The 15711-nt window shown below is 50.9% G+C and overlaps 1 protein-coding gene across 1 annotated transcript in view; it reads right to left on the bottom strand.

Moving 5' to 3' along the window:
- Positions 1 to 667: 667 nt before the first annotated feature.
- Positions 668 to 15711, bottom strand: part of LOC307079771 (TOX high mobility group box family member 2-like) — a gene marked incomplete at its 5' end in the record, with an annotated part of 55236 nt that continues 40192 nt past the window's right edge. The window contains 5 exons of the mRNA XM_079742278.1: positions 668 to 2691; positions 4725 to 4858; positions 5585 to 5971; positions 8229 to 8309; positions 13715 to 13945. Coding sequence (XP_079598404.1) covers positions 2649 to 2691; positions 4725 to 4858; positions 5585 to 5971; positions 8229 to 8309; positions 13715 to 13945 — 876 coding nt within the window. The 3' untranslated portion in view covers positions 668 to 2648. The remainder of the gene's footprint in view (positions 2692 to 4724; positions 4859 to 5584; positions 5972 to 8228; positions 8310 to 13714; positions 13946 to 15711) is intronic.

Genomic DNA, 15711 nt, shown 5'->3' with positions numbered 1-15711 from the left:
GCACTGTGTCACTGGGGAGCGGGGGGTGAGAGAACGCTGCGAGAGAGAGAGAGAGAGAGAGAGAGAGAGAGAGAGAGAGAGAGAGAGAGAGAGAGAGAGAGAGAGAGAGAGAGAGAGAGGTGGGGTGATAAATTCCAGACCATTCTATTTTTTATACCGCTGTGAAATTCTCATAACGGAGAAGCGGTCTATTCTTCATATTCAAACTCGGCTGGTGTAACATCTACCGAATTGACTCCCGACTGTCTTTCATCATGGTACCTTTTCCCGAAAACCAACAGCGATAGACAGAGACAGCGTATATATATTTTCATGACAAAGCCCTCTTCCAAGTGCTATAAAGGCCAGAACGCTAATTGCATGCAAATACGCCGGCCTAACCATCCCCTTCTCGGTTTTTATTACACTATTTATTGCATTTATACGGTACCATTCACTCGATCTCGTTTTGTTAGTTCAAATATATTGACCGTCTCACCTGGGATTAGAACCCGCTCTCACATTACATTTTTTAAAAAGCACAAACCATTACATGAATATTAATGGGCATGTGTGGGTGTATTATACCTTGTATAAAATCTTAAGCAACAAAGCGTTCTTCATATTTTTAAGGCTTAATGCAAAGGAAAAGCCCTTAAATAACTTGAGGCAAAAGTTTTAATTTCTCCACTTAAAACATTTTATTACAGACAAAAGAAATAGAAAAAATAAGTTTGTGACGTAATGATCTATCGCTTGCACACCGGGATGTGCCAACAAGTGATGTAAAAATATTTATTATTCAAATAACCATGTTATCTTATCTAATTCATAACGATAATAATAATAATAATAATAATAATAATAATAATAATAATAATAATAATAATAATAATTACGAACCCTGATGAAGAATAAGCCAAAACATTACTTCATATCACTTATAAATAGATGTAAAACCTGCAACCAAATATCCAAATTAAATAGAATGTCAATATTGTAAAACAGTATATTTTACAAAACAAAATGGGGTCTCTCGTTACTGGCTTTACAGATAAAAGAAGTACATTTGGCCGGATTATACACAAAATTAAAATATCTACCCCATGACGGCTCAGTGAAAACCTGCTAAGGTGGAAAAAACAAAATATTTTTTGAAAAATTAAAACCTTACTTTTTTCTCTTCACAAAAAAATGATAAAGATGAGTTCAACACAATTCTAAAACACCTAATAAAACTAGTCAAAAACTTTTAAAACCCACTGTTATGCTTTTTTTTCTTTAGTAATATTTCACATTTAGCAACTTTTTTTGTGTTTTTTATTTTTTTTAATCACCTGTACAAGCGGTGTCTGGAATAAGGGTGACTGAAAGAGGGTGAGGGGGGGGGGGGCGGGGTTTATAAGTGGGTGTGGTCACTAAGACCCAGAGGAGGCGGAGCTTAAGGAGAGGTTTCAACCTTTGACCTCTAAAAGATCAGTCACGTCCTGAGGCCATGTTTAAGAGAGCGGAACGGACTCCCCGGTCGACGCGCTCCGGCCGTACCCGAGGCGCGGCCAGAGCCGGAGCATGTTACAGTCTTTGTGAAGCTCTCTGCCGCGGCGAGACAGAGAGAGAGAGAGAGAGAGAGAGAGAGAGAGAGAGAGAGAGAGAGAGAGAGAGAGGGAGAGAGAGACAGAGAGAGAGACAGAGAGAGAGACAGAGAGAGATCAGTGAACACCGTGTCAGCATGAGTCTGAGTGTGTGTGTCCCCTCACTGAGTATGCACAGAAAGTCAATGAAATGAAAACAACGTATAAAAAAAAAAGAAGCATTAAAGCGCAGAAATAAAGCAAAAGGGGGGGGGGGGGGGGGGACGACGACAAAGAGAGGGAACGACAGCAGAGGGGCTGTTCTCTTAATACACACATTACCAGGGGGCTCCATTAGGGGGGTATGTACAGTCACACAGGGGGGAAGAGGAGGTCCAATGGGGTGGGGGGGGCTGAGATGACATCCCCAAACGGCTGCTGTGGCTCAAGGGGTTTTTGCTTCGCTATAATTTAGAGGGGGGGGGGGGTTGTTCAGTCTGGGCTGGAGTGGATTCGTCCCCTTGTGACGCGGACAGTATTGTATATGTCCTGGGTCAGCTCTCTAACCGGGGGTCTGAGGGGCCCCCTTATGCCCTCAGGGGCCCCTACGCTCTGAGCATGCTTTTAGCATTTTAACTCTCAACCCGGGGCAGTAATTGGCAAAAGCAGATTAATAGAAGGGTCAAAAGTGAAAAAAACACGTTTTGTAAAAAATCGAAATAAAGCACAACGAAGACTCGTTTTCATTTACTTTTTGGTCTTCACATCCAGTTTGTTGACATGAGCTTAAAGCCCTCTGCCTCCCCCCTCCTCCCTCCTCCCACTCCAAAATAAAACAAAGCAAATACGGTAAATTCCCGGATCGGCGGGGGCAAGGGGCGCGAGGGGTGGCCGTGCGTCTGACCGGTCTAAGTGCTTGGCCGACGGACGGAGGGACAGGTCGCAGTCTTTGGGATTTCATAAATCCCTCAGAACACAAACGAGGAATGCACACGCAACAGGGGAAGGAAAGGGTCAGAAGCAGGAGGTGGAGGTACGTGGTGACGTCTTAATGCGTGGAATGCTCCGGTCTCGTCGTCTCGTGGAGGTCCTTCCACTTCAGGTGAGGTAGAGAGACTTGTCCCGGGGGCCCATCCCACTGCTTGGGGGGGGGGAGAGGAGAAGAGCAGGTGTCAACACAGGCGTCGACCAATCCCACCCCGGGGAGGAGAAGGGGCGGGCCCTGCTGTTGTGGGCGGGGTCTGTTGAGCCAACAGTGCTGTGACGTCTTATAGCGATCCACACAGTTTTAATCTCTTGGAGAATACGAATATTCATGAGCTACTTTGGGTCAGTGCCGACACGACAGCGGTATTGATTACTCTCGTCGACAGCAGGAGAAATACTGTTATTATAACAGTGACTCATTTTGACCAATATCAGCCGATGTATAAGGGTAACCCTTATAACGTAAGTAGGGTCATGGTGACAAATAAACCGCATTAGAATACGCATATGATTATACGTGTCTCCTATTGTCAGATAGACGACATTGAAGTAAAACAATGAATAGCTAAAATTCAATAAATGTAGCACTGGGATTTCGCCAGATTTGTGGACGTATTTCCAGCACCCAAACAGGTGCACCCAGTAACAACAGCTCCTAAAACCTTCTCAGCAGAAAAACCACACAAACCCAAACCGCTCCCCCAGCCTCCTACGTATTTCAAACACCGTCAGCCAGGATCCAACCCGGGCCCGATCCCGCTTGACATCCCGATAAATCAGCACCCAAGACGCCCCACACACCCACTAGCTTTCGCCTTTTCCCTCTCCCCCTCGGCGGCCTCCTGGAAACAGGAACTCAGACTTTATTCCTCAGGTGCGCAGAGGAGAAGCCATCCGGCGGCAGCGGCCGGGGTACGCGGAGCCGCGACTCAACGAGGCGACACGAACACAACAGAAGGGAAACCTAATTGGATGTCACACTTTTGTCGGCGCGTGGGAACACTGTTGTTCTATCGCTGCATTACCGATTTTCAATTTCAAGGATGTGCTCCCGGGCGCTTCAGCGAGGGAGACGGGGACTCGGTGATTAATATCGTCTGAGTCCGCGGGTGTGTTACCCCAGCACCGGGGAGCAACTCGTTTGGGAAAGGGACTAAGTAAGTCAACGACGAGTGTGTCTGTACTGTACGACTGGAATTTACATAGAAATGGAAACGTTGAACGTTTTTGCCGCGAGACGTGGATAATTTGATTGCTGATTTAATATGGAAACGCTGTGAGTGTTGATTTTGTGTTTTATCTGAAGTGCGTCAAAAAGAGGTGTGATAATTAAATTGCAGATTTCACACTTTTCCTTTCTTCCAGCACTTCACATTCAGTCATGTGATCTTAATGTCGGAGATCACTGGAAACGACAACAAAGACAATTGGCGGTCAGCCTACTCCCCTAAGGGATCGCCGGGTTGAAAAACAACAACTTCTTAAAGCAGAACCTCTGACCCGATGCTTCCTAAAGGTAGACTGCAGGAACTTTGAACCCAGGGCCGTTGTGCTGGCAGTCGGCCAACATCCTTACCTCTCGAGTCTAGAGGTACGTTGTGATGTGTGTTGTGTGTTGATGTGCGTTGTTTGTTGATGTTAGTTGTGTTTTGTTGTGTGTTGATGTGTGTTGAAGTGTGTTGTGACACGCGTTGTGTGTTGATGTGCGTTGTGTGTTGATGTGCCTTGTGTGTTGATGTGCCTTGTGTGTTGATGTGCATGGTGTGTTGATGTGTGTTGTGTGTTGATGTGTGTTGAAGTGTGTTGTGACACACGTTGTGTGTTGATGTGCGTTGTGTGTTGATGTGTGTTGTGTGTTGACGTGCGTTGTGTGTTGATGTGCGTTGTGTGTTGATGTGCGTTATTGTGTGTTGATGTGTGTTGAAGTATGTTGATGTGCGTTGTGCGTTGATGTGCGTTGTGTGTTGATGTTTGTTGTGTGTTGTTGTGTGTTGGTGTGTTGAAGTGTGTTGTGGCACACGTTGTGTGTTGATGTGCGTTGTGTGTTGATGTGTGTTGTGTGTTGATGTGTGTTGAAGTATGTTGATGTGCGTTGTGTGTTAATGTGTGTTGTTGTGCGCTGTGTGTTGATGTGCGTTGTGCGTTGTGCGTGGTTGTGCGTTGTGCGTGGTTGTGCGTCAGCCTCACCTGCAGTGGTTGGGTCCGCAGTCCCTGTTGCAGTACTCTGCCTCCCAGTCGGGGTTCTGCCCGGGGTTAGGGGCCCCTGGGGACTGGGCGCCCCCCACACTGTTGGGGTAGTCGGCCTGGATGTGGGAGAACCCCTGGGGGGGGGGGGACGACGACAACAGAGCACCCTTCAGTAAAACACCCGCCATCGACACAAGAAGAGCCACACAGCGGCACTTTACACCTGTCTGTCTACACAAAATAAGACCACTTCATTCATTCATTCACTTGTTTCATTCATTCACTTGTTTCATTCATTCACTTCTTTCATTCATTCACTTCTTTCATTCATTCACTTCATCCATTTATTCACTTCATTCATTCATTCACTTCTTTTATTCATTCACTTCTTTCATTCATTCATTCACTTCATCCATTTATTCACTTCATTCATTCATTCACTTCATTCATTCACGCGGGCGTCCCCGTCACTGAAACAAGACAGTAGCAGGAGTTTAAGGGTCCCGTGTTATACCAGCAGGTGTGAGTGCGAGCGTAAATCTGCCTCTAGTGACATCACGAGTGGGCGTGTCCACCTCGATGCGCGCTGGATAGATCGGTCCGTCAGCCTACCCGGTCGGCCGCAGGCAGCCAACTCATCGACCCGTCACACATCTAGGTGGACCCGCCCACTTGTGATGTCACTAGAGGCGGATTTTCAAGACGGCCTGTAACGGCTGATCACACTCCTACACCTGGTGGTGTAATACGTCACCTTTAAGACATGATGATAATAACAGGCTAGTGAGCTCCAGCCCCCCCCCACAGTGATCATCCACCCCCCCCCCCCCCTGCCCGTACACCGCCCCGGCGGGACTCACCTGTTGGCCGAGCGGCGGGGAGTGCAGCCCCATTTGGTGCGAGATGATTGGCTGCGTCTGCACCTGCTGCATGCGGATTGGCTGGTTGAGGGAGTGCAGGGAGAGCTGGGCGTGGGGGTGCAGGGGGGGGCTGATCTGGAAGGGGGAGGGGGGAGAGGCACTCATGCTGGGCGGCAGCATCTGTGATTGGCTGAGGGTCCGGGCCAGGGCGTGGCGAGGCGGCCCCGCGAAGCTCTGCAGGTCCGACAGGGGGAAGGAGCCGGGGGGGGGCATGTAGGGGGAAGAGGACTGGGGGGGCACGCTGTACAGGGGCTGCTTGGGGGGCAGCAGGTGGGGGGAGGACTGGCTGTTCTGCTGGGCACTTTTTGGTTCGGGGTCGTTGTACGTCTGGGGGGAGAAGAGGGGAGGGGGGGGGAGACGGATGGTCAGATTCACGGGAGGAAGTTCTGAGGATGTTGTTGTCTTGGTTTTCGCTACCGAAATAGTCTAAAGTACAGTCCTGCGCTATGTATGCAGGGTTGCCCGATTGGGTCGGATTTCCCGCCCAATCTGGCAACCCTGGCTGCAGCGTTCCCAATCTGGCAACGCTGTCTGCGTGGTTTGCTCTGTTAAGACGACCAAGATTCTTTCGGGCCGTGCTATAAACACGAAGTTCTCCTTGGGCGCCGGCCGTTTAAGTCAGTAATAATCACGTTGTTCACTTATTGATATTTATTAGAGGTTGACCTGTCATTGCCCTCTAATGAAAATTGACGATTGGGTAAGAAATCTATTTTTAAAATGGACGGCGTATCGGTCGGGTTATCAGTACGGAGTTGAACGTAATCCTGACAAATGTGGAGATGACGAGAGCTTCCTGAAGGCCTGAGGTGAACGATGTCGGGCTCTCAGATTCACATCTCTATCCCGGGTCATGCCCCGGTCAATTAGCGGATCAATTAGCAATCAGCCAAACACACGTTGAAAGCGCTGCTACTCACTGATCAGAACGCACGTACATGTCATCAGAATTGATCAACCCTAACCCTAACCCTGACCTCCCTAACCCTGATTGGGTTAAAACAATCAAAAAAATGGATGAAATTAAAACAGAAGTTACAGAAAATAAAAGCAGATAGAAGCGAACCATGTGACTGAGCTCTTCCTGTGTGTGCGTGAGGCAGAAGGTGTGCCGTCCCTAAACCCCTCCCCCCACCCCCCCCCCCCCCCCCCCCTCCCTCCCCTCTCCCTGGCCACCTGCCCCCCACCTCTGCCGGGCCGGGCGTCGGCCATATGATGAGACGTCACATTGTTCTGCTGTAGCCATCAGTGTTGATTAGGAGGTAATGGAGCCCATTTGTATGAATGCAGCCCGCCCGGGTAATGATCAATAGACACCTTGACAGGTGGAGTGGAATGGAAGAGCGCACACACACACACACACGCACATGTGCACACACACACACACACATATAAACAGACAGACACACACACATACACACACATACAGACACACACACACGCATACACGTAGGCACACACATGTAGACACATGCACATACACACGCATGCAGACGCACACACACACACACACACACACACACACAACCACGCACAAATACACACGCATGCAACACACAGACACACACACACACACCTAGACAAGTTGCCCTTGCCCTTGCACAGACCAAAACACACCAAGCTAATTAAAACACCACCACACACAGCTACACACAAACAAACAAACACACACAGCTACACACGCACACAGCTACACACACACACACACACACACACAGCTACACACACACCCACACACACACACAGCTATACCCACACAAGCAAGCAGAAACACCCACCTGAACGCACACCCACACATTCATCAATACACACCCACACCAACAAAAACATCCCCTTCAACACACACACACACACTACTACACACACACAAGCACACCCACACACCCATATCGGACACCAACGCACACACACACACACACACACACACAAACACAGCTACCCACTCACACATACACACACAAACAAAAAACATCCCCTTCAACACACACACACACACTACTACACACATACAAACACATCCACATCGGACACCAACCCACACACACACACACACACACACACACACACACACACACACACACACACACACACACACACACACACACACACACACACACACACACGCACACCCAGCCCGGGATGGGAATGAGTTCGGCTGCAGAACAAATGGAATGACAGAAGGAATCTGGCTGGCGCCGCGTGGCATGGTGTTAATACGAGACGGCGCTAAACCATGCATCGCTGTACCCCCCCAACCCCCAACGCCACCCCCCGTATCCCCCTACCCCGAGACCACCACCCCCACCCCCATTCCCAACCCCGAGGTAATGTTTAATTAAGGCCTAACGGGGTCGTTGTTAATGAATGGTTTGTGAGGATTGGTCTGTAACGCTGCCTCACGGGGCGTCGCAGACGGGGCAGCACCTATCAGGTACAATCCCATATATGGGCCTGTTCCTGGCCTGGCTTAGACCCCTCCCCCCCTCCTCCCTCAACCCTAGGCCCCGCCCACTCCATTAGCTGGGATTTTCCGTCCAATCCATCATCAATGTACAGAGCAGGGCCGCGGTGTCATAAGTGTTACCTTGGAAACCAGGCTGGCTCTGTACGCGGCCAGGGCTTTGAGGTACTCCTTCTTGGCCGCCTCAGTCTTCCTCTTGTACGCCTGCGGAGGAGAAACACACAAACAAAGAGGGTGAGGAGGGGGGGGGGGAGGAGGAGGGGGGGAGGAGGGGGGGGGGAGAGGACGTCCTCACGTCCGTCAAGGTGTCCGTCCATCCTGTGTATTCCTTCTTTCAATTTGTTTTCTTTCTTTCTCGCTTATTCTCACACACCCTGACCCAAACGCACGCCCGCATGCACAAACACACACTGACTGCCCCCACCCCCCCCCCCCCCCCCCACACACACACACACACACACTCACACCAACACACACACACGGTTCCCTGTGTGTGAGTGCTTCCGTCCCCATCAGAGCCAATGGTACAGAACACCTCATCACAGCACTAATACTGTCTCATCTCAATGTGTCTCCTTCTATTGTACCAACACATCATTTCCATTCCAATCCACCTAGGGAAATGAACTGGAACCCTTTCTCCTATCGCTCTCTCTAGCTCTGTGTGTGGTGTGTGTGTGTGTGGTGTGTGTGTGAGTGTGTTTGTGTGAACATTTGTGTGTCTTTCTCTCTCATTCTCTCTTTCCTCTCGCAATCTATGTATCGCTCTCTTTCCCCTTCCCTCTCTCTCGCTCTCTCTTTCTGACCCCATCCCCCCCTCTCTCTCATCTCTCCCTCTCTCTCTCCCTCCCCCATCCCCCCCTCTCTCTCTCATCCCCCCCTCTCTCTCTCATCTCTCCCTCTCTCTCTCCTCCATCTCTTTATTTTTCTCTCTCTCCCGCTCTCTCTCTCTCTCTCACTCTCACTCTCACTCTCACTCTCACTCTCACTCTCTCTCTTTCTCTCTCTCTCTCTCTCCCCCTCTCATTCTGCTCTTAGCTTGACAATGGCCCTGTGTGTGTGTGCGTGTGCGTGCGTGTGTGTGTGTGTGCGTATGTGTGTGTGCGTGCGTGTGTGTGTGTGTGATATTAGTGCCGTGCTGAATGGCTGCCCTCCGTTCGATCCATTAGGACGCTGGGATATCAGCGGGCGTGCCAGTGCCGGCGTGCGGGTACAGAGAGGGGGAGACTGGTTGGCTGCTCGCTACACTGACGGACAAACCCGTGCTGTCACAATACGCACAGCTGTGTTTGGACATGTAGTTCTGAATGGACTAGAGGCCTATGCAAATGGACAAAGAATGTCCCCTTTGTCTGAGAGAAAGGAGAATGTTTCTGCTGGTGAAGGGACGTGTGTGTCTGTGGAGGGGTGTGTGTGTGTGGATGTGTTTGTTGGTGTGTCTGTGGAAGCGTGTTTGAGTGCGTGAGTGTGTGTATGTGCCAGTGTGTGTGGAGGTGTGCTTGTAAGTGTGTGTGTGCGTGCGTCTACGGGTCTGAGGAGTTGTGTGTCTGTGTGTGTCTATGGAAGTGTGTGTGTGTGTGTGTGTGTGTGTGTGCACGTCTCTCTTTGTGAGCCCTCCCAGAATCCCAATTCATCTCCCGTTCTCTGAAAGCAGTCCATCAGGGAACACGAGAGAGTGGCAGAAAATCTGAGCCGAGTTCGGCGCTCAAGTGATCTCGTTATGTTACTGTACTGTCCTCTGTGTGTGTGTGTGTGTGAAGATGTCAGACCCCCACCCCGGCCCTGTGTCGGTGCGACCACAGCCCAGCGAGGGTCCCTCCGCCCCGGTCACACCCAGAGCCGTGTTGACGTCCCCCGGCTGCTGAGATCCACACGCCCAGCGTGTAAAGGCTCGAGGAGGCTGGGCGCCCGGCCAGAGTCGACAGTCGAAGCTTCAGGGTACAGCGGCGTTTGGCGCGCTTTGTTGACACAGACGGTATTTTGTCGCACGATGTCAATCTCTGTGACCATCGCTGTCAGACGACAGGGTCCGTGTTCGGGCGCTAGCAGCCTCGCGCTAGATAGCACCGGTTTGTTCCTTACTAGGAACAACCAAAGAACTAGCCAGCATGTAGCTTAGCATGCCATTCGAGCAATTTCACTCATTGCGATAAAGGTGACGATGTAGCTCAAGAATTACTTCCCAAACGATTGTATACTGAGTGGGACGGCGGTGTGTTGTGTACTGCAAGACGTGCATGGCGTTCTTGAAAGACAGCAACATTGGGGTTTTAAAAAAAATCACACCACCACCTTTTTTTTAGGGGGTGATAATACCGCCGACTGCACACGACTGTTACGGAGAGAGAGAGAGAGAGAGTGATGGGAAAAAATGGGAATAACTTTCCCATAATGCACCTTTAAACCCCTTCCCCCCCACCCCTCCCTGATTTGCATTTCCAAACAATGCGGCTGAGCTAAAGATGACATTATGTGGAGAGGCCAAACAATGGCGCAGCTCTTCCTGGATAGCAGAGATATCCTTGAGTTTCAGGCCAAGGACAGAGCTTTGTGGTGGGGTGTGTGTGTGTGTGTGTGTGTGTGTGTGTGTGTGTGTGTGTGTGTGGGGGTGGGGTTCACTTATTCTATATTCAGGGCAGGATCAGAATGGCAGGCGAAACGATACCGAATAAAGAGAGGGAACGAGTTCCTCTTCACACGCCCCTGCTCGTCTCCACGTCGTGCACCAGGGAGGAGATGGGTTTCCGGGTTCGAACCCCCGACGTCCACAGTGAGTGAGCCCCCCCCCCCCCCCTCCCCCCGCGCGCCCCGCCCTGAATGACGCAATGACACGCGCAATCTGCCGCTCGGGATAATAGCGTCTGCCCGACGACTGAAGAGTAAATTAACTGAGGTTGAAATTGGGAGATCCGACGTCAGGCGAGCGGTCGGGGGTGAACGTCTATTCCTGTACCCCGGCGCGGCTCGGGGCTCGGCTCAGGCTGGGAGGAACCTTGGACAGGTTCTCCACAGCGCACAGAAAGCCTTGGGATCTCGATACCGTGACAACAATGAAGACATATCTGGATCGGTATGACTGTGTGTGTGTGTCTGTGTGTGTGTGTGTGTATGTCAGTGTGTGTGCAGGTGTGTCAATGTGTGTGCGTGTGTTTCTGTGTGTGTGTGTGTGTGTGTGTTCGTGTGTGTGTGTGTGTGTGTTCGTGTGTGTGTGTGTGTGTGTGTGTGTGCAGGTGTCTCTTCATATGGTTTCCTGTCTCATACTAGGGTATGCCACAATGCCACAGAAGGGCCTCATTTCTTTCTGTCCATTCCAATCCTTTCTGCCCCGTCTTTTTGTCCTATCTCTGCCTCTCCTTTCCCTTTGCTTCCTTTCCTTGAATGGGATTATATTTAGAGGGAGACTGATTTTAATGAGAGCCATGGGAGCCGGGCTAAACGGGTGGATTATCTCCAGGAAGAGAAGCACTGGCTCATTAAGGTGTGTGTGTGTGTGTGTGTGTGTGTGTGTGTGCTATCTCCCAGAGATGCTCTGCTAATTACACAGCACACACTACCCAGACATGACTGCTCGCTGACTCGTGGACATGGGATTTTTCCCCCAGCGTTTCTGAGGCGTGAGTGAGGTGCACCGTGTAGATGTGTGTGATGTAGATGTGCGTGATGTAGATGTGCGTGTGCGCGGTGTCGATGTGTGCGTACACGGTGCTGATGTGGTTGTGCACGGCGGTGATGTGGTGTGCACGGCGGTGACGTGAGCGTGCACGGTGCCGATGTGTGCGTGCTGATGTGCACACTGCCGATGTGTGCGTTCTCTGAGCCCAACATTCTTTGGAACCAACATTAGCGCAAATACAAATCATCCAATAATTCTGGGATTCATAAACGCAGTCGCTTCTGTTCTACTCGACAAATACCATCAATATATACGGGCTACCTTCTGTTAACACGTCACCTGTTGGGTTCCTTCCTACATTTAGTCTGAAGTCATTCAGGAGCAGATACCGCCTATGATGTCACCATGCCTTTGTTATTCTGCTATAGCAGAGCATCATTTTGCTGTCAGTATTTTCCCCGCAAAAGTATTCATCATATTGTGATATAGTTATCAATGACATTAATGACATTTACATTTACATTTACATTTACATTTAGGGCATTTAGCAGACGCTTTTATCCAAAGCGACATACAATAAGTGCATTTGTTACAATAAGTATGACATCTTACAATTGAGGGGGGAATGAGGTTCTATAAATCAAAACAAATAGCATTCGGGTCACCCAAAGCAATTTCTACATCTCTTCTTCAAAAACAGACGACGCGCGTCTGGGTGCAGTGGCGCCAGCCCACCAGCGGGGGCGCTGTGCAGTGGCGCCAGCCCACCAGCGGGGGCGCTGTGCTCCCGCTGGAGGCAGGCAGGGGAAACGCTCTGTGTGTGTGGGTGTCAACAAACGTGTAACCGAATGTGCTTGCGTGTTAATGTGATAAATGTTAATCTGTCCCTGTGTCCGCGTTGGCGCGTAAGGGGGAGCCCGCGATGCCACGCTAGCAAGAGGTTTGTAAACAGACGCATGCTGCTCGCATACTGTTTCAGAACATTCCGGTACTCTGTATCGCTAATTGCCAATGTCTCTTTGTGTGTGTTTGTCTGTGTGTGTCTGTGTGTGCCTGTGTGCCTGCGTGCGTGCGCGTGTGCGTGTCTGTGTGTGCCTGTGTGTGTGTTTGTGTGTGTCTGTGTGTGTGCCTCTGTGGGTCTGCGTGCCTGCGTGCGTGCGCGTGTCTGTGTGTGCCTGTGTGTGTGTTTGTGTGTGTCTGTGTGTGTCTGTGTGTGTCTGCGTGCCTGCGTGCGTGCGTGTGCGTGTCTGTGCGACTTGGCGGAGGCCTTTATTCAAAGTGTCTTAATGCAGTGAGTGCCAACAGCCCCAGTGCTGCCTCAGTGGGATCCAAACCCCAGCGGTGATAATGCCCTGCTCGAGAGAGAGCGAGAGACGACACACAACCGCGCTGCACAGAGGGCTTTGGGAGTGTGAGTGTGTGTGAGTTTGTGTGTGCCTCTGTGTGTATATAAATATTTCTGCTTCAGCTGGTGGGTGTGTTAGCTTGTGTTTATGTGTGTGTATGGCTATGCCTGGGGTTTGAATGTGTACTTATGTGCATTTGTGTGTATGGTATCTGTATTCATTTTCCTTATGGGTGCCTATTCACCTGTACATACTCGTACACCTGTTCAGGTGTTGTGTACAGCTCTGTGTTCCATACACCAGGAGATACTACAAGTGTGGCTATACTTGGTGTGTGACTGTATGCATGTGCTTATGTCGATGTTTGTTTACATATATCTGTGCATGTGTTCAGCGTGTGTGTGTGTTTTCGCGTGTGTGCATGTTTTCTGAGAGTGTTTCCGTGTGTGTCTGTTTGTGTGTGTGTACGTGTGTGTGAGCATGTGAGAGTGTGTCAGTGTGTCCGTATGTTTGCACATGTGTGTGTGTGTGTGTGTGTGTGTGTGTGTGTGTGTGTGTGTGTTTTACGAGTGTGTCCACGCGTACGTCCGTGCATGTTTGTGTGTGTCCGTGCGTGTGCGTGTTTGACTATGACATCACGTCCTGCCCACCTGCTTCTGCTCCTCGCCCAGGCTGTCCCACATGGACGCCACGATCTTGGACACGTCCCCGAAGGTGGCGTTGGGGTTCTGGCCCTTGATAGCGGCCTGGGTGTCCCTGAAGAAGAGTGCGTACGCGGACACCGGCTTCTGGGGTTCGTTGGGGTCCTTCTTCTTCTTCTTTTTCTGCGGCTTTGGCTTCGGCTTCATCATGTCGCTGGACGGCCGCTTCTCCCCGCTTATCTGGAACAGAGAGAGAGAGGCAGGGGGGGAGGGTTAGTCACGGATTGATGTGGGGTATCGGGTGGGTGTCGGCTGGCGCCGTGGCCTCTGTACATGGCGGTCCGTGTACACCGATGGATCACTGACAGTGCCTGTCAATAGTGGAACTCTAGACCGAGTTTATACAGGGATACAATGGAGGAGGGGGGGGGGGGGGGGGGGGGAGAGACGAGGGGGAGAGAGAGAGAGGAGAGAGATGGGGAGAGGGAGATGGGAACAGAGAGAGAGAGAGGGATGGGAGGGGCAAGGGAGATGGGAGGGTTGAGGGTTATGGAGCAGGAGGGAGAGAGATGGAGAGCGACGGGAGAAAGAGAGGGAGACAGAGGGAGGATGAGAGACAGAAAGAGAGAAAGGGTGAAGAAGAGGAGGAGTGTTCTGCCAAGATCAACTTGTTCTCAGGAGTGAAAACAGATCAATGTGCGGACAGAGATGACGTCTGGCAGGGTGGAGGAGAGAGAAAAAGAAAGAGAGAGAGAGAGAGAAGACAGAGAGAGAGAGAGAGAGAAAGAAAGAAAGAGAGAGAGAGAGAGAGAGAGAAGACAGAGAGAGAGAGAGAGAGAGAGAGAGAGAGAGCGAGACAGAGAGACAGAGAGACAGAGAGAGAGAGAGAGACAGAGAGACAGAGAGAGAGAGAGAGCAAATGAGATCATAAGAGTGAATGAGAGAAATATAAAGAGAGAGAGAGATGGATATTGCGATGAGGAGATATGGTCTAATTAGTTTCCTGGTGTGTGTGTGTGTGTGTGTGTGTGTGTGTGTGTGTGTGTGTGTGTGTGTGTGTGTGTGTGTGTGTGTGTGTGTGCGCGCGTTCATATTCGCTTGTGTACGTGTTGCTCCGTCCTTTGTCTTCGATCGGACACACGTACCACCGTTCGCGAGCGCAGCAACCAACAACGCTGCGTCGAAAGCCGGACGTAAAACGGTTCCTAAAACGGCCCGCATCTCTGCCGCATTCTGGGCCCCAACACACACACACACACACGTTTACATTTTCCACGTGACGTCTTCTGACAGGGAGTCAAATCCAGGTCAGGCGATCCCGCTCGCGATTCTGTATGGAAATTGCTTTCCTTGGAGGGGAGAGAACGCATCAGCCATTTGCCGAGGTGGTGGGGGCTAAAGAGAGGAGGGGCACCCGACGTAGGGGGCTTCTGTGGGTGTGGGAGGGGGAGGGGGAGGGTGGGGGGGGTTTGTCTGATGCTGGTTGTCGGAGAGGGGGTGAGGAGGAGGGGGGGAGTGGTCTTGCGGCCTGATGAGGCCATTAGTACCAATGAAACGTCGGCACGCATGGCTCCCGGATGAGGAGGACAAAACAATGAAATCTGCCGTCCGTCACACGGCGACGGTGGGGGGCAGGGCGGGGCACCCAGGGACGTGGCGTAGCTGCACGGACAGATGTGCACGTGTACAATGACCCCCTCTGAGACCGAGATGGAGAGTCTCTGCGACTGTATTCAGATTCGCACGGAGGGGCGGAGCGCCTTTGAGTTTCCGGCGGTTTCAGCGGGGGCTTGTGTTGCAAGATTGCAATGTCATCATGTGACAGGATTTTAGAAAAAAAGGGAAATTTGCTTTGAATATTTGCTTTCAAAGTCACTTGCTTTGGTTTCTAAATGCAAGGGGGGGCGCGTTGACGGCTGCAAAGAAACAGTGTTCAAGAGGGGGGGGTTCAAACAGCCCCCCGCTCCCATCTAACACACACTTATGGAGGGATTAGGGGACCCCCA

The sequence above is a fragment of the Pollachius pollachius genome, assembly GCF_949987615.1.
Source record: "Pollachius pollachius genome assembly, chromosome: 8".
Taxonomy (NCBI): Eukaryota; Metazoa; Chordata; class Actinopteri; order Gadiformes; family Gadidae; genus Pollachius; species Pollachius pollachius.
The sequence above is the reverse complement of the archived record's forward strand: the minus strand, read 5'-3'. Positions and strand labels throughout refer to the sequence as shown.